The sequence below is a fragment of the Bos grunniens genome, chromosome 10 (assembly GCF_055505025.1).
Source record: "Bos grunniens cultivar Pamir isolate PY7600 chromosome 10, Bosgru_T2T1.0, whole genome shotgun sequence".
Lineage (NCBI taxonomy): Eukaryota > Metazoa > Chordata > Mammalia > Artiodactyla > Bovidae > Bos > Bos grunniens.
The window spans coordinates 16,118,106-16,140,703 of record NC_141174.1 but is presented as its reverse complement, the minus strand read 5'-3'; the positions used below and the strand labels follow the sequence as shown (position 1 = coordinate 16,140,703).

Here is a 22,598-nt window from a genome sequence, read left to right as displayed (position 1 = left end):
TCAGCTTGTGATTATACCTTTATAAATTACAACCAAATGATTGCCTGAAACAGGGTTTGCCTTCTCTGTGTGGCCTATATGTCTGTCCTTGGGTTACCCCTTTAGATAGAGATGATTTCTCTGATGAACTTCTTATGCTTTGGATTCAAGTTGCTAAACTGTAGACAGCCATTGATATAAGTAACAGTTTGGTTAATTGCCTGTTTGAGAGCTGCTGCTGCTGCTAAGTTGCTTCAGTCGTGTCTGACTCTGTGCAACCCCATAGATGGCAGCCCACCAGGCTCCCCCGTCCCTGGGATTCTCCAGGAAAGACCACTGGATTGGGTTGCCATTTCCTGCTCCTGTTTGAGAGCAGTGGATAGAATTGAAATCTGATTTACCTAGTACTCATTCACAAGAGAAACATGTTTATGGACTAGGACATTAAAAGGGACCTTATACAGTATTGTGGGGCTTCCTTGGTGGCTCAGACAATAAAGAATCTGCCTCCAGTGCAGGAGACCCTGGTTCGATCCCTGGGTAAGGAAGATGCCCTGGAGAATGGAATGGCAACCCACTCCAGTATTCTGGCCTGGAGAATTCCATGGACACAGCAGCCTGGCAGGCTACAGTCCATGGCGTCTCAAAGAGTTTGTCACGACTGAGTGACTAATACATACACATACTATATTGTATTCTAGTCTACTGTTATACATGGACCGTGTCTTTCATAGTGATCTCCTAAAAATATTGTTGGAAAAGCATGCAGCCTTTCTTGCATTGCATTCAAAGGAAGTTGTCTATCCCTTTTGCACTTAGCTTTTTGAAGCTTTCAGGAAGGAAAACTGATTCAGGATATGAGTTTGGAAATGGGCATCTCTAACCATTCATGCAGTGTAAGCTTTGATCCTCATCTCTGTCTAGAATTTCAATCATAAGTCTAGAAGTTGCCATGTTACTGACTCACTCATACAAAAGACTGGTCCTATAATATGGACCTGGGAGAGGAAACTCACCTGGAGCCATTGGCAGAGGCTTCCAGGGCCAGAGGCACAAGGAAATAGGTATGATCCGGTCATTTGATAGAGAACATGATAAACAAAACAAGATAAAATTGAAACTGTGAGCAGTTTATAAAAACATGGTTCTAAATCAGAGCAGAGGTCAGCAAGCTTTTCCTGTAAATGGCCATAAAGTAAATATTTTAGGCCCTGCAAGCTGTACATAGGGTCTGTGGTAACTACTCAGCTCTGCCAAGGAAAATAGCCATAGACCATGTAAATGAATGAGTATGGCTGTTTTCCACTAAAACTTTCTTTACAAAAACAGATGGCAGGGGGCTTCCCTGGTAGCTCAGTGGTAAAGACTCCATCTGCCAGTGCAGGAGACACAGGTTCCCTCTCTGACCCGGGAAGAGGGCTCATGCTGCAGAACTAACTAAGCCCGTGCACCACAACTGCTGAGCCTGTGTTCTAGAGCCCAGGAGTCACAACTACTGAGCCCATGTGCCACAACTGCTAACGCCCGTGTGCTCTAGAGCCCTGCTCCACAGCAAGAGAAGCCACCACAGTAAGCCTGCACACCGCAACTAGGGGGTAGCTCGTGTGCAGCCACAAAGACCTAGCACAGCCAAAACAGAATGAATAAATAAACAAATAAAACAGTTTTAAAAATGAAAAACATGGCAGGCTGGATTTGGCCTGCAAGCCCTGGTTTGCAAACCCTTGGTTTTGAGCACCAGAACTCCTTGAAGGGTCTGTTAAAACATCAGTTGCTTCTCTGACACCATTTCTGATTCAGTAGGTTTGGGATCAGTTCAGTTCAGTTCAGTCACTCAGTCGTGTCCAACTCTTTGCAACCCCATGAACCGCAGCACACCAGGCCTCCCTGTCCATCACCAACTCCTGGAGTCCACCCAAACCCGTGTCCGTTGAGTCGGTGATGCCATCCAACCATCTCATCCTCTGTCATCCCCTTCTCTTCCTGCCCTCAATCTTTCCCAGCATCAGGGTCTTCTCAGAGAAGTCAGCTCTTCACATCAGGTGGCCAAAGTATTAGAGTTTCAGCTTCAACATCAGTCCCACCAATGAACATCCATAGACTGGTTGGATCTCCTTGCAGTCCAAGGGACTCTCAAGAGTCTTCTCCAACATCACAGTTCAAAAGCATCAATTCTTCAGTGCTCATTTTTCTTTATAGTTTAAGGTTTGGGATGGGTATCAATAATTTCCATTTCTAAGTTCCCAGAGGATGCCAAGACTTCTGAGAACCACTGAGCTAGAGAGAAAGAGATTAGAAGTATCTCCTTTTCATTATTTGTCCTGTGTCTTTTGGAAGGGAGGCTGGTTTTGTTAAACTTAGTGTTGCCCTTATAAAACTTGAGGCATTTTTTTTTTAATAGGAACTTTGTTTCCATCTTTTTCACTTCATCTACCACAGCTTCCTTATGAATAAGTTTTCCAAACTTGAAAACTTCCTGTTCATTCCTCTTATCAGGGTACATTTTGCCCAGCAACCACTGCTCTCAGGATTCCAGTTTTATGAGGGAAGAGAGATAAGTAACGGCGCAGATTCCTCCCTCTTGGTTTAAGTAAGAATGGCCAACACATAATAAGCACATATGGTGGTCCAAGCAGTATTCTATGTGCTTTAAGGTATATTCATTCATTTAAAATGGGTTGCAGGATGGCTGAGGAAGTCGCGGGATCTTGGCCGTCTAAGGGTGGTTCAATGAATCTACGTCTTGATGTATCCCAGGGTGTCTTCTCTCTGGTTTCTCTCACTGCTTCCCACTTCCTTCTCAGACTGGCTTCCTGCCCTCGAAGAAGAAGGATTAAAAAAACAAAACTTCTCTGTCAGCTGAGCGGGGGGACCTTCTTGGGCAGCGGTGACTGCTGGTGACATCAGCCTGAGTGGCCCTCCCTGCTGGGGTCTGCAAGGAGGGCTGCGCCAGCTGTGAGGCCGACTGACCTGATTCTAATTGCCAACATGGAGCTGATGTTATTCTTGGCCCAGGGCAGAACGATTACTCAGTAGTTTCTGTTAAAGTGATTCTTTGTTAAAGCTCTGCTCCCAGCCCCCATCCTCTTGCCCTCCCACTCTCTCTCTACCTACTCCAGTCTGGAAAAAAAAAAAAGCCCCAAAAGCCAAAAAATTAAGGATATTTTGATGGTGGAGGCAGAACTGCTGATATTTCTTTTAACAACAGAGGGAGAGAGGATTTTAAGTACACCTTAATTTTTCACTGGTTTCCAAAGCCCTTCAATTTTTAGTAGATGTAATTTTTAACTTTGCAAAGGAACTCAGGGTAGGAGAAAACCTTGCATCCTCAGTTCCTCTGGTTCTTCCTCTCTGTCTGCCTTCCTTCCTCATCCTAAATCCCCAATTTCACCTCAGCTAGGTTCGGTGAGGGCCAATAGAGACTAACGTCCCGAGACACGCAGGGCGGGGGGCAGCTCAGTGTCCACTTGAAGGGGTCTTTCAGTACGATAGCAACATCTTGGGTGCCGTGTGTAATGAGCTTTTTGCTAACGGCGTGTGTGTATATAAGCACAACCTCACAGGTGTGGGAAGGATTCCCATATAAACCCAGCCAAGTCTTGTTATTCTGCTCCTAAAAGTTCATTGCATGTGTCTAGAAAAATTGTGCATACACACCGCCCGCCCTCCCCCCGCAACCCCACTTCAGCAGTGAGCACTTCAGCCTTCTCCGCTGTGTTTGTGTTGTGGGGGAGGGGGAGGCAGCAGGCACCCGGGCTTTTCCAGGCAGCCAGCAATAACATGCTAGCTCCTCAGCCTGACCCAGGGAGAGCCAGCAAGCAGACCAGCTCTGCAGGGGGAGTCTTTCTAGGTCTTTCCAACAAGAGTATCTGGGAGGACGGTTGGGCATGGGGATTAGGGGGGTGGTCTGGGCACAACCTCAGGCCAGTGCTTAAGTTCCTGGAGCGGGCTGATTTGAACTTCTAACCTCCTGCTGCTCTGTTTTGTTTTGTGTTGTTTTCATTTGGTTTGGGGATCTTTTGTTCAATTTTATACTTCCTTCTGACCTTTATTGGGAATTCATCTAGCTTGTTTATAATTATGATTGTCTTAGAGCCATTCGATTTAGCAGATTTTGCCCAAACTAACCTCTTCTTCCATAATGACATGCCATTCAAAATATGTGATAATACACCTAAAACCGCATTCAGCTGTTCAGAAACAGAACTGTGGACAGGCTGTGGAGTCAGATAATCCTGTTTCAACCTGAGCCCATGACCTGCGCCAAGCTCTTTAAACCTCCTTGAACCTCGGTTTCTTCATCTCTAACGTGGGGATAATAATGTGTATCTGTGGGTTTTCGTGAGGATCATATTCCTCAGGATGTTTCCATGTGCCCAAGCACTAAACCTGCAGTGGTATTTGTATAATCACAGTGAATCTTCACAACTGCCCTCTTATGAAAACTGAGCATCACGTATGTGGCTTTCCCAGGCTCAAAAAAGTGACAAATAAATGGAGGAGCTGGGGTTTTTGAATCCAGGCAGGTCAGCCTCCAGCATCCAAGCTCTTGGCTATCATGCTCTGTTACATCTCTGACAATATTCAGGCATGCAATAAGTAATAGATGTATTATCACGCTTCTCAGTGGCACACCTTAGAAAAGCTGTTCCAGGGCTTAAAACTCTTAGAAATGGCCACACTCTACCTTCCGTTGTACTTTTATTATTTAGGAACAATGTCAGGGACCACTGAGTTATTTGGGTTTTTTATTGGAGTATAATCATTTTACAATGTTGTGTTGGGTTCTGCTGTACAACAGCATGAATCAGCTATGTGTACACATATCGCCCCTCCCCCTTTCGCCTCCCTCCCATCCCCCTCTCCCACTCCTCTAGGTCGTCACAAAGCACCAGGCTGAGGCCCTGTGCTGCGCAGCGACTCCCCACTGGCTGGTGTTTTACATGTGGTGGTGTGTATATGTCAGTGCTCCTGCGTCAATTTGTCCCACCCTCTCCTTCCTCCACTGTTTCACAAGTCCATTCTCTACATCTGGGTCTCTAATCCTGCCTTGCAGATAGGCTCATTGGTACCATTTTTCTAGATTTCATATGTATACATTAATATACTGTATTTGTTTTTCTTTTTTTTTTAATTTTATTTTATTTTTAAACTTTACATAATTGTATTAGTTTTGCCAAATATCAAAATGAATCCGCCACAGGTATACATGTGTTCCCCATCCTGAACCCTCCTCCCTCCTCCCTCCCCATACCATCCCTCTGGGTCGTCCCAGTGCACCAGCCCCAAGCATCCAGTATTGTGCATCGAACCTGGACTGGCATCTCGTTTCATACATGATCTTTTACATGTTTCAATGCCATTCTCCCAAATCTTCCCACCCTCTCCCTCTCCCATAGAGTCCATAAGACTGTTCTATACATCAGTGTCTCTTTTGCTGTCTCGTACACAGGGTTATTGTTACCATCTTTCTAAATTCCATATATATGCGTTATTATACTGTATTGGTGTTTTTCCTTCTGGCTTACTTCACTCTGTATAATAGGCTCCAGTTTCATCCACCTCATTAGAACTGATTCAAATGTTTTCTTTTTAATGGCTGAGTAATACTCCATTGTGTATATGTACCATAGCTTTCTTATCCATTCATCTGCTGATGGACATCTAGGTTGCTTCCATGTCCTGGCTATTATAAACAGTGCTGCGATGAACATTGGGGTACACGTGTCTCTTTCCCTTCTGGTTTCCTCAGTGTGTATGCCCAGCAGTGGGATTGCTGGATCATAAGGCAGTTCTATTTCCAGTTTTTTAAGGAATCTCCACACTGTTCTCCATAGTGGCTGTACTAGTTTGCATTCCCACCAACAGTGTAAGAGGGTTCCCTTTTCTCCACACCCTCTCCAGCATTTATTGCTTGTAGACTTTTGGATCGCAGCCATTCTGACTGGCGTGAAATGGTACCTCACAGTGGTTTTGACTTGCATTTCTCTGATAATGAGTGATGTTGAGCATCTTTTCATGTGTTTGTTAACCATCTGTATGTCTTCTTTGGAGAAATGTCTATTTAGTTCTTTGGCCCATTTTTTGATTGGGTCATTTATTTTTCTGGAGTTGAGCTGTAGGAGTTGCTTGTATATTTTTGAGATTAGTTGTTTGTCAGTGCAACTTATTTCACTCTGTATGATACCCTCTAGATTCATCTACATCACTACACGTGACTCAATTTTGTTCCTTTTTATGGCTGAGTAGTATTCCATTGTATGTATATAACACATGTTTATCCATTCATATGTCAATGGACATCTAGGTTGCTTCCATGTCCTGGCTTTTGTAAATAGTGCTGCAGTGAACGTTGAGGCCTATATGTGTCTTTTTGAGTTATGGTCTTCTCAGGGTATATGCCCAGTAGTAGGATTGTTCTTGCAGCATCCTGAAATATGTTCTATGAGTTTGAAGATTCAATGTGTGGGTTGTTAATAACATAGGAATTATCTCTTCAGTGATCAATTCGTCCTTTCAACCCTGTTTTTGTTATTGGTTATATTTTTTAAATTTTATTTCTATGCTGGTATTTTTGAGAAGGCTATCAGGAAACACGACAGGTGTCTGCAGATGTTAATACCACAGATGACACTTTTGCATGATTGTATCATGCTTGCTTTCTCAATAGATTTCATAGAAATCTGATTCTTAATGCACTGTTACAATACAGACATCAGTTCATTATGCTGATTCATTACTACTAGTAATAGAAATCCCCTGGTTATTACCAGAGTGTTTTCTAAGCTGTTGCTTGGAAGGAGGAAGGTGAGAGCAAGGAAATAGGTGTATAGTGAGTGCCTTTTGTATGCTAGATGTAGTATTATCTCTGTTCCACTAATGAGGAAATTGATGCTCAAAAACTTTAAGTAACTTCCACAAGGTTGTACAGCTAGCTTTATTGCAGTTATAATAGACAAGCCAGGTCAGAGGGTTCTAAAGCCCTTTTCCACTCTTCCTCCCTCCCCCATGAGTGACACTTCATTTTCTCCTTGTTTTATACATTTATTATCAGTCAGATAAGGCATTCGAGTTTTATTGTTTCTGCTGCTATACATCCATACACACAAATATGAAAGAAAAGGTCAATACAATGAATCAAAACTCAAAACCCCACTTGGTCTAGTTATGCTAAGAGACAGCTCTTCACCTACCAGCTGCTTGGGATTGGCCTTGTTTGCCACATACCCTTAAAATGTGGGTTCTGCTGCAGTTGCCTGGTGGCCAGTTTCCTTCCCTCCCCTCACTCTCTGACCTCTGGCTTTTTTCTGTTTTTCTGTGGGCATATGAGGGACTCACAGCAGTAACTTTGTGTGAAATGATGAAAGACTTCGTCTTTAAACATAAAGAACCCCATCCATCCATGATGGATGCAGCCACAGGAAAAAAACTTAATAGCTCTATGACAGCAAAGTTTATATAAGATAAACAGTAGGTCAATGTGTGATATTCTGAGCCAAATAAAATAAACTATACATTTGAAGACAAAGGCAAGTTATTTAGAAACTGAATTTAAAGTTGTAAAGGAACATAGAGATTACTTTGTCTAATTATTTCATTTACTCATCAGAAGATATGAGGCAAACACATTATTAGGAGAACAAGGGCACTGATATAGAAATAATTCCCTAAAACTACTAGTAAATAAAAGATAAAAGAGACAATTGAAAGTAAGGCTATGAGTTATTTTTTTAACCAATTGAACTCTCAGTCTGGGGTCATGGGTGATCTTTTGAGGTTACCTTTATTTATTATAATGCACACACTCATATTCTTGCACACTTTAACTTTCCAAGTAAGTAACAAAGGTTTGCTTATGCACAAATTTTTTTCAACCATTTTTTCTTGGAATAAATTAAGTGAAATCTCTGTCTTTTAAATGCATCTGGTAAAAGTTGAACACATTGCTAGGTTTGCTTTAATTTTTCTTTGGAAGGGAGATGGATTTAACTTCAGTGGAGTTGATGTAAAAAGGGGGTGCTGCTGCTGCTAAGTCTCTTCAGTCATGTCCGACTCTGTGCGACCCCATAGACAGCAGCCCACCAGGCTCCCCCGTCCCTGGGATTCTCCAGGCAAGAACACTGGAGTGGGTTGCCATTTCCTTCTCTAATGCATGAAAGTGAAAAGTCAAAGTGAAGGTGCTCAGTCATGTCCAACTCTTAGCGACCCCATGGACTGCAGCCTACCAGGCTCCTCCGCCCGTGGGATTTTCCAGGCAAGAGTACTGGAGTGGGGTGCCATTGCCTAAAGGAGGAAGGCAGTGTAGTGTAGTGGGGCCATGGAATAAGACTCCTCCCAGGACTTGCCATCATGGACAGACCATGGAAGCTTTTTGTGCTCTGATTTCTTCTGTAGATGGAAGTGATGATGGGACCCGCCATAAATGGTTGGGAACGTTCTATGATACAATATGTAAAGCACTTAGAGCAATGCTGACCATGCTAAAAGCTCCATAAAAATGTGTTGCTCTTACTGTTATGTATTACTTTGTTTTTCATTGTGGTAAGAAACACATAGCATAAATTTGCCCTCTCAGAGATTTTCGTTTATTGTGCAGTATTTTTAACTGTTCACGTGGTTGTACAGCAGATTACTAAACGTTTTCATCTTGCGTAACTGAAACTCCGCACACGTGGAGCAGCTCCAGCCCCCGCCCAGCCTCTGACATTCACCACTTCACTTTGTGTTCCTGTGAATGTGATTACTTTGGATTCCTCTTATCACTTAAATCATGTCATATTATTTTTTAGTGACTGGTTTATTTCATTTACCATAATATCCTGAAGGTTCACCTATTGTAGTTTAGGGCAGGATTTCTTTATTTTTTAAGGCTTAATGATACTCTGTCATATGTATATACATTTATCCATTCATCAGTCTATAGGCATTTAGATTGCTTCCACATCTTAGCTACTGCAAATAAGACTTTAATGAACCTGAAGATGCAGACATATCTTCTATTGTATATTACTTTTAACCTTAAATGTACCTATCTGTGGGGCTTCCCAGGTGGCTCAGTGGTAAAGAATTCACCTGCCAACGCAGAGACTCAAGAGATGCGGGTTCAGTCCTTGGGTCGGGTATATTGCCTGGAGAAGGAAATGGCAACCCACTCCAGTATTCTTGCCCAGAAAATCCCATGGACAGAGTAGCCTGGCGGGCCACAGTCCATGGTGTTGCAAAACTGGACATGATGGAGCGGCTGAGCATACATGCACATGTCCATAGCATTATAGCTCAACTTGGGGTTTTAGTCAAACCCCTCATGCCAGAAGGAGAAATTGGTTTGAATGATATTTAAGAAGGTGGTTTAGAAGTTCAAGGCTCATAAAATACTAATTAGCTACATTTTTAAAAACTAATATTTACTTATTTGGACAGCAGGAAATTATATGCAAATTATTGCTAGAGAGAGACGTGAGGAGAAAGAGTAAAAAGAGTGATGAATAGTACCATGGTAAAATGGTTAAAAGAATATGTTTGTCCAAAAGCATAAATGTCTTATAAACATTAGAGAAAAAGAGAAACAGCATTAGCAACAAGTCAGGAGCCAGCTTTCCATAGGACATGTTGTGTTTACTTATAATAATCAAGGAAAGGTAAGGCAGATATTCTTCCAAACATACTGATGGAAATATAATTGGTACAACCTTTACAGAGGGCAATTTGAGAATATGTATTAAAAAAGATGTAGAAGCAGCAGCAGCCTTCTGATCTTAGCTATTCTGTTTCAAGGAAATTATTTTAAGGAAATGATCCAGCATATATCAAAAGGTAGAAATAACATGATGTTTATCACAACACTGTTCTTAAATACAGAATTAACCTGGCGAAAACTTCTGTATGTGTGTGTGTGTGGTTTCAAAATGAAAGGATAAAATTTTAGGGGGCCTACTTTTTCCTACTTAAAAATGTATTGGAAACTTAGTTCCTTAATTGCGTATATAGACCTACTGTGTTCGTTTATAGTATTCTACTGTTGGTGACTTAAATTATGATAAACTGTAATACAAAATGTTATTTACTTGCTAAGTCATATATGACTTCTTTTGTGATCCCATGGACTGTAGCCTGACTCGCTTCTCTGTTCATGCAATTTCCCCGGCAAGAATACCAGAGTGGATTGCCATTTCCTTCTCCAGGGGATCTTCCCAACCCAGGGATCGAACCCATGTCTCCTGCATTGGCAAGTAGATTCTTTAACCACTGAGCCACCAGGGAAGCCCAGTAGAAAATAGATAGCCATTAAAAACAGTGATCTAGATCTACCCTTATAGGTATGGAACCAAATGCTCAAGATCGATATTTGAATGAAAAAAAAAAGTCTCAAAAAAATCAGATATCATATACCAATTTTTGTAAGCCCACAGAAATACTGTATAATATGCAGTGCGGGAGACCTGGGTTCGATCCCTGGGTTGGGAAGATCCCCTGGAGGAGGGCATGGCAACCCACTTCAGTATTCTTGCCTGGAGAATCTCCATGGACAGAGGAGCCTGGCGGGCTACACAGTCCACAGGGTCACAGAGTCAGACACAAGTGAGCGGCTAAGCACAGCACTATCCCCCTGCCTTTCTCTACAGCATTGTATGGTTGCACGTAATGTGTTCTTTGCGTTGAGCAACTCTCAGCCTGGTTGTAGTAAAGATGAGTGATTAGCATCTTACCTTCTCAGGCAGATAAACCATCCAGTACTTGAGTTGCCAGAACTAGAAGCTATGTTATGGGAACTTTATCCAAGTTAGGATAAAATCTCACATGGGGAGAATGATGCCTAAAATGTTTGCTGTTCTGATAGCAGAGAAAAAGGGATACAAAGTGACGTTAACCTCAAATAGAGATTCTTATTTGCCTGTTTCATCTACCTTAATTTTTAGAAAATGAATTTAGAGAGTTATTTCACTGCAGGGAGGCATCCAGTTATACTCCATCACCAAGAAGGCTGAGTCAGGACTGAAAGGGGTGTTTCTCTGGAAGGCATTAAAACACACACATACACCACACAACCTCCCAGAATTTAATCTCTGAACGGTATTATCTTTCAAGTAAGAGAACCCAGATCTTGCTTCCCTGTGACCTTCCAAGTTGCAGTCTGTGTTCTGTCTATCACAGATTCCTCCTTCCCACCCATGATTACCCTTCTGTTGTGGGAGAAGGAGGGCCTTTCCACTCTTTTGTTTGGGGCCAAGCCAAGCCTCCGACTGTGGTTTTCTCTGAGTGTCCTTGCCGAAGCATCGCTGTTTCCCACACCCAATAAAGAAGCAAAGGCCTGTGTTTGTTGACCAGGTCTTGAGTGGAGGCTGGTGCTGATACAGCTTTCACGTTCCCAGGACAGTGACTGATGACAGCGCAGGCCCCACCCCTGGGTTAGCCCACAAGTGCAGAGCGCTAACACTCTGTCCAGACCTCACAGTTCTTAGGAATTACATGGCGAGAACTTTATATAATGCTCCTGTTTATTTATGAATGAATACCAGGACAAAACAGTTCACATAATCTGTCATAGTGGTAGACTTGTAGGATTAGGGTCAATACAGGCTGTGGTTGGGGAGGTGGTGGGTGGGGGTTGGGGAGGCTGATTTCTGCCAATATTCTACACACATCTATATGTCTTCTTTTATCTTTGCCTGAGTACTTTCTGGTTTTCTTCTCATCAGTTTTGATTACTTTAATCTCATTCCACTTAGCCTTGGCTTTGGTGCAGCACTTGGGAACTTGTCTGACACATTACTGACTTTGGGGAATTTTGGATGGCATAGAATTACAATAATTTCATTATCCATTCAGTTTATGAGTATATGATCCCCAAATGACAAATGAGAACCTAGAAGCTTTTTACTGTATTTGGGAAGACTCTCTGCTATTTTTGAGATGCAGTTATATTTTTATTATATTGAAGCTGAAACAAGCTTGACTCTTTGGTAGATTGAGAATTGTATCTCAACTCAGTTAGGATTCCATTTGGCTGCATATAATAGAACACTTCCCACCCATGGCTGTTTAAACAAGTTAAAGATTTATTTTCTTTCCCTTGTATAACCAGGTATCTAGAGATAGAGGTGCTCCTAAAGTCCGTGGTGCGGTCAGGAACCCATGCTCCTCCTGTCTTTATCCTCTGCGATCCTTAGCAAGGGACTTCCACCTTGGCTGCTTCTAAGTAGAGGGCCATGTTCTGGGTGAAGAACAACAGTAAAGGGCAACAGCTGTGCACCGGGCAGCCCAGCCTGCCCCCTTTGAAGAGTTTTCCCAGAACTGCACCTGGAAACTTCTCTATTTACCATTCAGAACCAGGTCACAGGGTTATCTCAAGGTACAGGAGGGACTGGGAAATAGAATGTTCTAGGTGGGCACATGTTTTTACCCAAAAAAAAAAACCAGGATAGTTTTGGAGGGAAGAAAAGAAGAATTATTAGTATCCAGGCAAGTGAGTCTCCTAAGCAATAAATTCTCCTGGTTTATTTTGTGGTTTTGAGGTAAAGAGTCATCTTATTACTATGGAACAAGTGTCTGAGGTCCTGCCACAGTATGTGCATCTAGGAAGGTGAATTTATTTTCATTTGGAATCTGAAGAAGGGCTTAACTTATGTATTGTGGCTGAGTGTAAGCTGAAGGCACTTTCACTATTCAAACTCCAGAGAACGGTCCTACTACGAGATTGCATCTCTATGTAAACACAAACTTGTCTATTTTCTTGTGTAGGAATTTAGTAGTTGGTATAATATGAGGTGTTTTTTTCTTCACTTGTGGAGTAAATGTTTATTAAGCACCATTTGTACACAAGCCAGTCTTCTTGACGCTGTTAGTGAAACAAAAATTAATCTGGTACAAAGGCAGGCATTTCCAGTATGTATTGTCCAGACACAGAAAAAAGTATGTGTATAAGTGGCTGTGATACAAGGTAATTTTGCTAAATGTGATAAGACAGATACGAATGCAGTTTTATAAGCGTTTAGAAGAGAAAAAAGCTGTTCTGCCAGAAAGAATTGCGTAAACATGATCTGGGGAACCTACACATGTGCTTTCAGTTTATGAGTTTGCTTTTGCAGCTAGTGAGCATCATCATAAGACTGGAAAAATATGCTGGAAAACACGAAACCAACCACCATTCACAAGTCACTGCAGATAAGCAGACTTGCATGTCAGCCACCGCTTGGTTCCTCAGTAAACTGAGGTGGTAGTTTGGGAAGGAAGGGGGCATTTCAGTTTCTGCTGTGTGCCTGGGGCTTTGATTTATTTCAGGAAACCTTTACTGAGTGCCTGGGCTACGTTTACTTATTGATCTTCATCTAATCCCCCACAGTCCAGCCGAGTGATTATAATTGCTGATGAGAAAGCTAAAGCTCAGAGAGGTTAAGTAACTTGAAAGGTCACCCAACTTATAAGTGACAGAGCCTACATTTGAGTCCAGGCACACCTGACTATGGGCTTCCCTGGTGGCTGAGATGGTAGAGACTCTTCCTGCCATGAGGGAGACCTGGGTTCCATCCCTGGGTTGGGAAGATCCCCTGGAGAAGGGAATGGCTACCCACTCCAGTGTTCTTGCTGGAGAATTCTACGGACAGAGGAGCCTTGCAGGGTACAGTCCATGGGGTCGCAAAGAGTTAGACACGACTGAGCATGTCTGACTTATCACGCCTTAACCACTTGTCACACCTGACTGTAGAGCCATGTTCCTTTCCACTTCCGTGAGCCTTTGCCTATCGCTGATGACCTGATCTGGTCTTGAAGCCATAGTAAGTGTTGAACAGTCAATTCCTTCTTCAACACAGTCTACTGGCGAGTCCTTGAACCAGCTGGGCTTCATTTGATATTTTGATTTATACTTAGAAAGTTAATCTGCTGCCTGCTCACATCTTATTAGAACTTGACTTACTTTTGACTTTTCAATAATTTATTTTTAGAATAAATAACTACATTTAGATGGTATAAAATTCAAAAAGACACAAACGATATATAGTCAAAAATTAGTTTCCCTTTTCCCCTGACTCCTAGCTAACCAGTTCTTTTCCATGGAGGCTGCCAGTTTTTGTTTTTAATCCTTTCAGAACTGTTCTGTGCAGATACCAACATGGTATATATCTTTGTGTGTGTGTATTGGCATATAAAGATATGTTTATTTTTATATATAAAGCTATATTTATTGTCACCACGGCAACATGTATTGAATAGATGTTCTTCCTGATGGCAGTTCCGTCACTGTGTGAAAACCTAACTCAATAAAGAGTGTTTTTATTTCCATGAGTTCTTCACTAACAGTGGTTTTCCTCCTCTGCTTCTCATCCAGTGAATGTGTTTATAGAGGGCCAGCGTAGACCTCGTCAGCCCTCATGGTCAGTTCCGGCTTCCTCCCCACCCTGAGCGAGGCATCTTGCAAGCACTCTTCAGTCTAAGCTCATTTATTGGGAGGTTGTGGGGTCACCCCTTCCTGCCACCCTCCTTCCTTCCAATTGAATCTCTCCCACAGATTTTTTAGGCCCTTAGATATGGTGCTTGAAAGGAGTGGATTTCTTTTTGAGCCAGTTCCGCAAGCTGGCCTCTGCTGCGCGCCTTGGTTACAGATGGCCCACGCCCTTGCTCCCACTGCCCACGTCCCCGTGTGCAGCCCCATGTACACGCTCTGCAGCCCTGCACACTAGGCTTTGTCCTGGACTCAGGTCTTCCTTGGCGCCCCTCCTCTGCTCAGAGGTAGAGGCGAGTGAGCCACTCTTTCATTCCCTCTCTGGTGGCTTCCAGAGATGAGGACCATTTCAGTCCAGTTGGTCTGTAAGAAACTGCCTTGAGCGTCCACCTCTGAAATCGCTTTGCTCTTTGTCAAGCCTCTCAACCACACACATTCCCTCCACACAAGACTGCCGACTACCCCTTTTGCCCCGTGTCTGCCCAACCAGGGACCTTTGGACACATTTTCCTGAAATGGGATATTCCAAGGCATTAGTGTAGAAGGATTGGTTAACACTTCTTTACTAAAGCTACTCAGTTCATCTTTTATATCTCAAAAACTAAAATTCGTAAAGGACAGAAATACTGCCAGTGTAGTTTACCTAGAAGGTGAATGTCTCCTGAGAACATTTGATATTCCTTCAGGCCTTGCCACGAGAAAATGACATTTCTCCCATTGCCTCTTGAAATGTAGTGCCTATAGGTAGAAATCAATTGCCAGAAATCCTTTTAATAAAAAGTCCTATGTATTTTTTCACTTATATTTTCTTCCTAATATCCTTTTATATTTAAAGCTTTCATGCCTACTGAAAGCAGTGTTAACGTATTTCAAGAATCAGTAACAAAATTTGTAACACACACACAAAAAACTATTTATAATGAGGCAAATAAGTTGCAAGAGTTTTTTTAAGCCTCTCTCTGAGGAAGTGTACAATTAAATTAAGCGTACATCCTTCCTACAGGTATGTGTTGGTATTTGTGATGTCTGGATGGTGATTTTGGGATCTTTATTTAGTATCTGTTGGCTTACCTTCTAAGCGAAAATACCCTTGTTGTGATCTTGTATTCATGTATAATAACCAGTATTCATGTTGTAATTTTACTTTGAAAGTGTTTCCAAGTGTAGGTCTTATGTTAATCTTTAGGTCATCAAGATGTTACTACTCCACACTGGATCCTTCTGTTTCCTCAAAGGTGCAAACCTTCCAGAGGAGTTCAGAGTTCTGAGTGGGCTGGAACTGAGCCAGGTTCAAGTCACTTTTGTTCTCTGCCGTATTTCTAGTACTTGACATCCGACAAGAGGCGTCCATTAAATTCCTGTTGAATTTAACAATGAAGGGAAAGACTAAGACAAGGCGAGACCGAATGCTTCTCTAGTTCATGTCTATGGACAGTTCATAGTACCCAGCTGCCCTGAGTCCTAGCCCAGGGCACTTTCAACAAGACCATCTCCACTCTCTGCTAAGAGAGATTTCCCTTCTGTGACTCTACACCTGCACTGGCATTATTGGAGGAGGTGTTTTTTCTTTAAAGTTGCTTCATTTGAATGGTTTCCCCTTTCCTTTTGTCCTCCCCTCAGGATTGCACACCTGCTATTCACTTACAGCAAACAGACTGTGAAGGATATCTCCATCAATCTTCTGTTTTTCTGTTTCTCTAGGCGATCTTTGGCAGCCAGACACTACCTAACTCCAATTTATGGACAATAAATAATGGTGCAGCTTGCAGAATTCCAAGCGCCACAGCCAGTGGCCAGAAGCCAACGACTCTGCCACAAAAAGTGGTGCCGCCTCCAAGTTCTTCCTCCTCCCTGGTCCCCAAACCCCCATCCAGTCACAAACAAGTCCTCAGAAAGGCAGCATCCCAAAGGGCTTCCAAGTAAGTTTTCGAAATTCTTCTGTTCAGCTCCTTCTGAGTTGTATCAGTTCTGTGCTAACAATGCTCTTTATTTATGGAGGCTCAGACAATGTGTACTGCAGTGTTGAAAAGAACACCTGATGGGGAATAAAGGCCAACTGTTTTCTCAGCCCTGGCTGTAAGCTAGAATCACCGGGGGAGCTATTACAGCATGGCCAGTGTCGAGGCTGTCCCCCTGTGAGAGGGGCAGAGGCTGCTCTTCTAAGTTTGCCAAGGGTGATGGCGAGCACTGCAGCTGGCAGGTTCAGGGTCGTTGGCAGCTGCCGCTTCTGGCCTCTGGCAGGAGCCTCAACCAGACGCAACAGCTGGTAACGGCGCTGAACTGTGGACTTGGAGGAGGGAACTTCCTCCGGGACGTATTCTTCCTTCAGTCGTTCTACAGAGTTAGATCTTTCCAATTTCATGTAAAATGCAACACTCTTCCCTCACTCCACCCTTGTTTATTTGTTTTTAGGCATTTGAAAGGGAAGACATAGGATTGAGATTTCATAAGATGAATTAACTTCATTGACATTAGTCATCAGGCTCTGTGGAGCAACGATGTTTCTAATACCTTTTGTCATCTTTCTGTCTTACCTGAAAAAAAAGACATCTCTGTACCCGCATCACATACATGTTTTAGGTCACATTCTTCACACTACCCCCAGCCATTTTCCCTAGAAAACTAGAAATGGACTGATTTAAAAAAAAAAAAAAAGTGTTGGTTTTAGCAGCTCCTGTCCATTTAAAACTGGGGGACTTACCAAAGCTGTCCAAAGCTGTCGGACTTACCAAAGCTGTCCGGAGGAGGAGGCAATCCCTGATGGATGAACACCTAGAAGAGATTTGTATATTTCTCTTGCTGTCCTTGGGGTTCCCCATTCATTTGTCCTTCACAAAACCAACTCGAGTTATAAAAAGGAATCCTAGGGCACAGAAAAAACAGTTCGTGTTTTTGCCCCCTTGGATAATGAATCAAATTTGGGTTGAAAAGCAATCCCTTGTGGTTGTTTTAATTATACTGCTGCCAGATTCGTTTATTCAGCAAATATTTATTCAGTGCCTACTAAGTGCCAAGCACTCTTCTAGGAATAACTGGCATCGTAATAACTTTAGAGAACTCTCTGGAGCAGTAGACAGTTCAGTTTGTGGTTGAGAGCCGATGGCACGACAAGAAGGATGTGTGGCCCCTCTCGGTTCCTTAAGGGCACAGCCCCCAGGGCCTGACTGTCTGTGTCAGACCCCTCTTCACACTTTATTGATGCGAGATCTTTAACAAGTTGCAATTTACTTAAACTCTTGGCTTCAATTTCCTTACTTGGGGACTTCCTTGGTGGTCCAGTGGTTAAGAATCCACCTGCCAACGCAGGGGACTCGGGTCGGATCCCTGGTCTGGGAACTAAGATCCCACTTGCTGTGGGACAGCTTAACCTGTAAGACATGACTACTGAAGCCTGCATGCTTAGAGCCCGTGGTCGGTAACAAGAGAAGCCACCCCAGTGAGAAGTCCACTTGCGGCAACTAGAGAGCGCCTAAGACAGCAATGAAGAGCTAACACAACCCCCTACAGTTATTTTTTCCCTTGTTTTTGGAGATAATATCTGTTTCATAGGACAGTTGATAAAGATGAGCAGACTTAAAATATGTAAAGTACATAGAACAATATCTGGCACACTTCAGACCTCTGTAAGTCTTAGTAACCATCATAAGTGTTCCAAAAGCACACACTCCTTCCCAGGTTTGAAAAGCCCACAGTTAGGCGGGGAAATGAATGTTGAATTGACGAGTGTGCTGTTTGCCGTGGTCTTTCCAGTTATTGCTGAGATGGCCTGTGGTGGCCGATGAAGTTCATGTGCTGGTGGAGAGGGGGGCTCTGTTGGCAGGAGTGAGGCCAGACATTGGAGGACCCCACTCACTGCCCTGAACTCACTACTGGCAGGAGAGCTCTTCAGGCTTCTCAGATGGAATTGCAGCTCTATGGACAGGCTTTGCTCTGCTGCATTTTTGTGGTTTCTTGTCTCTGACAGGCAGGAGTGTGGGAAAACCGGAAGCAGCTCAGCACCAAAAAAGCACAAAAGAGGGGGGGAAAACAGGATTTCTTTAGAATTTAAAAAGTATAATCCAAGTATCAAAAGGCATGCTGTTGAGGCGTTGTTCCAGGAAATAGTTTCCAATTTGCCTTTAAAACTCTAGCACAAGTCTGTGAAGCTAAATAAGTTAGCGCTAGTGGAGACCTGAACATCCTCTCCTTTACATGAAAAATGCAGGGCTTGAGGACCCCCCTGTTTTCAACCTGCTCTCAGGCTTTTAGGAAGAAGAATAGCATTATTTTTCTCTGAACTGACTCAGTGAAAAGTTCTCCCTAGGAAGCATCCAGATAAAGTTTTTTGAAATAATCTTTTCATGTAAGAATTATTTTAGATTTATGGAAAAGTTGTAAAGATAGTACACATAAAGATACGTACACCCAGTTTTCTCCATGTTAACATCCTATATTGCCATGGTACATTTGAAGATACTGCAATACGAAGAAACTGTCGCCCATACATTACAATCAACTAAACGCCATACTTCATTTGGATTGCTGAAGTTATTTTTAATCTAGAGAAACCTTTCATGGCTTCTGAAATCAGGATCCTAAGTATCAGGTGACATATTCTTATTATTGTTCCAAAGTACTTGTTCCTAGCCAGCATAGCAAGTTCCTTGACATCTGTGTGATTCAGTTTCCTGTTTAAAATAGAAATGATAATAGTACCTGCCTCATGGGGTTATTAAGAGAAGTAAACGAATTGATGAATGTCAAGCACAAATACAGTGCCTGGTGCGTGGTAAATACTGAAGGAGTTTTAGGTGTTGTGGTTAATACTAAGACGATACTCCAAGAAATTTTCACGTAATTTTTTGCTTTATTCCCACAAAATGTGTTGCTTCATTTGCTTGAGCTTATTGCCACCCTGATGCGGGCTTGGTTCATATTAATCAGGAACTGACTCGATGGACGTGAGTCTGAGTGAACTCCAGGAGTTGGTGATGGACAGGGAGGCGTGGCGTGCTGCGATTCATGGGGTCGCAAAGAGTCGGACACGACTGAGCGACTGAACTGACTGACTAACTGATCAGTTATGACTGGCGATACTGAGTCACACTCAGGAATGCCATAGTTGTCCCAAGAGACACAACTAATGAGAAGTTGTAATGAGCTTTTGACCGTGCCAAGCCCTGTGTTTTTGGGTTGAACTTCAAACCTCTCCTAGCGCAGAAGTTGGCACTGGACGAATATAGAAGCAATTTCCAAGAGCATCAAAGTTTCCACATCCTAGAGGGTTGAATTTAGAAAACAATAGAACATAAAAGATGGAATGTCTTTTGAATTTTGGTGCAAAGGGAGTTGAGAATCGGAACAGTGGGGTCCTATTTCTTTATGATAATAGTCTAGTCACTTTCCCTCTAAAGGTTTCAATTTCCTAACTGTAAAACAAAACTCACTGTCCCCACTGAATAATTAACCAAAATAACTTGTTTTCAGTCTGTTCTGTTGAAAGCTTTTTTATGAGCACGTTTGTTTTTTAATCCTGACTCTTTACAGCCATTTTCCCCATCCTTTCTTGGCCCAGCAGTTCTTTGTTATAGTTCTTAGATTCATAGACTTATATTTCCTTTAGCTAAATCTCACTTGTCAATTCTGTGAAGAGAATGATTTAGATTTTTTTTGCCTTTTCCACAGTGCCAATACCCTTTTTTGATTTTCCTCTCTAATGTTTGTAACACTTCATAATTTAGTACCAACTTCAGATCCTCCTTTCAAAACTATTTGTGGTATTTCTTCCAAGCAGGCAGCTTAACTAGGAAGGATGACAGCCGCTGAACAACTACATGCATATGAACTATCTCTTCTTGTAAAAGACTCTTTTTTCAGAGCCAGAATCATACTCTCCAGGAAATATACAGAAAGAAATCTGAGAAGATCAGTGTTTGCCAGGGATGTGGGCAAAACTCAGAGACTAGAGATGAATTTGAAAAGGCAGGGTCAAAGCTGTTTACCTTGGGACTTTCCTGAGAAAAGAAAACTGCATGAGAAACACCAGACTCAACGAAAGGGCTTTTCTTTAAATAGCTGGAGTTACCTTTCCTTGCCAGGTTTTAGTATATTCTGCATCAGAGTGACTTCAGTAGAATTCAAAGCCAACTGCTATTCTGTGTCAGCACCCAGGACAGTGGTGTTTTGCTAAAGGCTGCTAGGGATTAGGAGGCAGGAAAGCTGTCCCAAACCCAGGAGCATGTTAATCCAAACACCAATTAATGTGACCTCAACATTTGGTCAGCAGTGTGATGGAGATGCTCACATTAATGTCAGAAAAATATAAAAATAAAGGATCAAGAAAAAAATATGTTGTATCTTTTTAACAAATGAGTCGTGAACAGGAGGCAAAGTAATCAGGAGTTAAAATGGTCCAAAAGTAGGGTCTTGAGGTAAGCATTGAAGATGTCATGTTGTAGGCTATTAACCATCTTTATCAGCTTTTCAGTCTTATTATGTGTAGCTTTGAGAAATATGATTGAAGCTGTAGTGTATCCATCCTTAAATATGAGATTTCTAATTTATGCACTTCCCAAATAATATAGTCATAGACTCTTAGTGCTGAAAGATAAAAACCTGGAGGAAGGCGCCGTGCAGGGCTTTGGGTATAGCAAGGTACACAGATGGACAGTGGCAGAACCAAAGCCAGAATTCACATCCCCTACTGTGCTAACCCCATACTCATCCCAGTAGACCGCTGATTTCAGAGACCCCCCACCAATCAATTCACATCCATTCTGTGCAGCAAGGGACAGATTAATCATCCTAAAATACTGCCTTTGGGAAAATGCAGTGTCAGCACTTAGAAACTTCCTTTCCACACTAGTTTTGCCACTTAAATGGCCAATGAAATGCTCAAAAGTAGGAATAGTTAGTGCCACCCTCATAGTGAGGTGTTGGGGAAATGTCTGTTAGATGCAGCACAAGAAGGATTGAAGAACCTCATTGAGGGCTTTATATAGTGCCTGCCTGTGGGAGCGCAGTGTAGGAAAACACTGGCAGCCCTGGAACACACCAGACAGAGCCCTCTCACTCTAAGCGGGCAGGCCTGGAGACAGAAAGAGCTGGGGGCCAGGTGACGAGTCACCACTCAGACTCTCTTTCCTTTACTAGCTCTCAGCATTTGGACCTCAGTGGTAGCCTTAGAAGATCTTAGGATTTGCTTTGGCCATGATGACAATGACATCAGTCTGAAAATAGGTACTCTAAATCACATCTAACCAGTTGTTATCATTGGAATTATGTATGGTCCCATGGGGAGAGAAATACATGAGACTCATAGAATGATGAATCTTCCTTTGGTGATTTTATACTTAGATAATTTAAATTAAAATCTTACTTTTCATTCATCCTTGCTGAGATGTTAAAATGGTAATGTGACTGTTGGGTATTTCCCATCTCTCACTTCCCTTCTATCTTATCTGATTATGAAAAAAATCCCTTTTAAAAAGATTTGAATAGGGACTTCCCTGGTGGTCCAGTGGTTAAGAATCTGCCTTCCAGTCCCTGATCCCATATGTGTGGGGCAGCTAAGCCCAACGCTGCTACTGCTGAGCCCGCGAGCTCTGGAGCCCACACGCCACGACTAGAGAGAAGCACGTCTTAGGACAACTAAGACCTGATGCAGCCAAATAGATAAATTAAAAAAAATTTTTTTAAAGATTTGGATAGAAATTTAAAATAGCCTTTGATAGAATTTATATCAGTTCCTCTGTGATCCTCAGTCCTTATTGGCAAACTTAGACTTTCTTCTCTGAGGATGAGCAAATACTTTAAAATCTCAGGGCCTGGAAATAGATAGTATAGCTTTAAAGAAAGATCCATGGAGAAGATTCAGAGGAGCTGTCAACCTCCAAAGTAAGTTTAATCAAGAAAGAAAACATTTCAGAAAAATCCCTAGTGTGCATTAGTTGTGTAGAGCTCAAAAAAGCTATCTGAGAGCAAGTAGTCTGGGGTCAGGAAGGATTGAATGGAAACAAGAACACCTGAGTGAAAAATTGGATTAAACATGGTGAATAGAGATTGGGTGCTGTAGAAAATGGAATTAGTGAAATTCAGGACAGACTGTTAAAATTCTGCCAAAATTCTGAAGAAAAAAGTGTACAAAGGTAAAAATGATGAGAGAAAAGATAGATTCCACCTAAAATAATGAATTCCAAAAGGA

The 22,598-nt window shown here is 42.3% G+C and overlaps 1 protein-coding gene across 50 annotated transcripts in view; it reads left to right on the top strand.

Annotated features, from left to right (window-relative positions):
- TTLL5 (tubulin tyrosine ligase like 5) overlaps window positions 1–22,598 on the top strand; it is a 316,623-nt gene that overhangs the window by 220,042 nt on the left and 73,983 nt on the right. For all 50 annotated transcript variants that reach the window (XM_086319545.1, XM_086319536.1, XM_086319563.1 and 47 more), the window contains one exon: window positions 16,118–16,335. In XM_086319545.1, coding sequence (XP_086175671.1) covers window positions 16,118–16,335 — 218 coding nt within the window. The remainder of the gene's footprint in view (window positions 1–16,117; window positions 16,336–22,598) is intronic.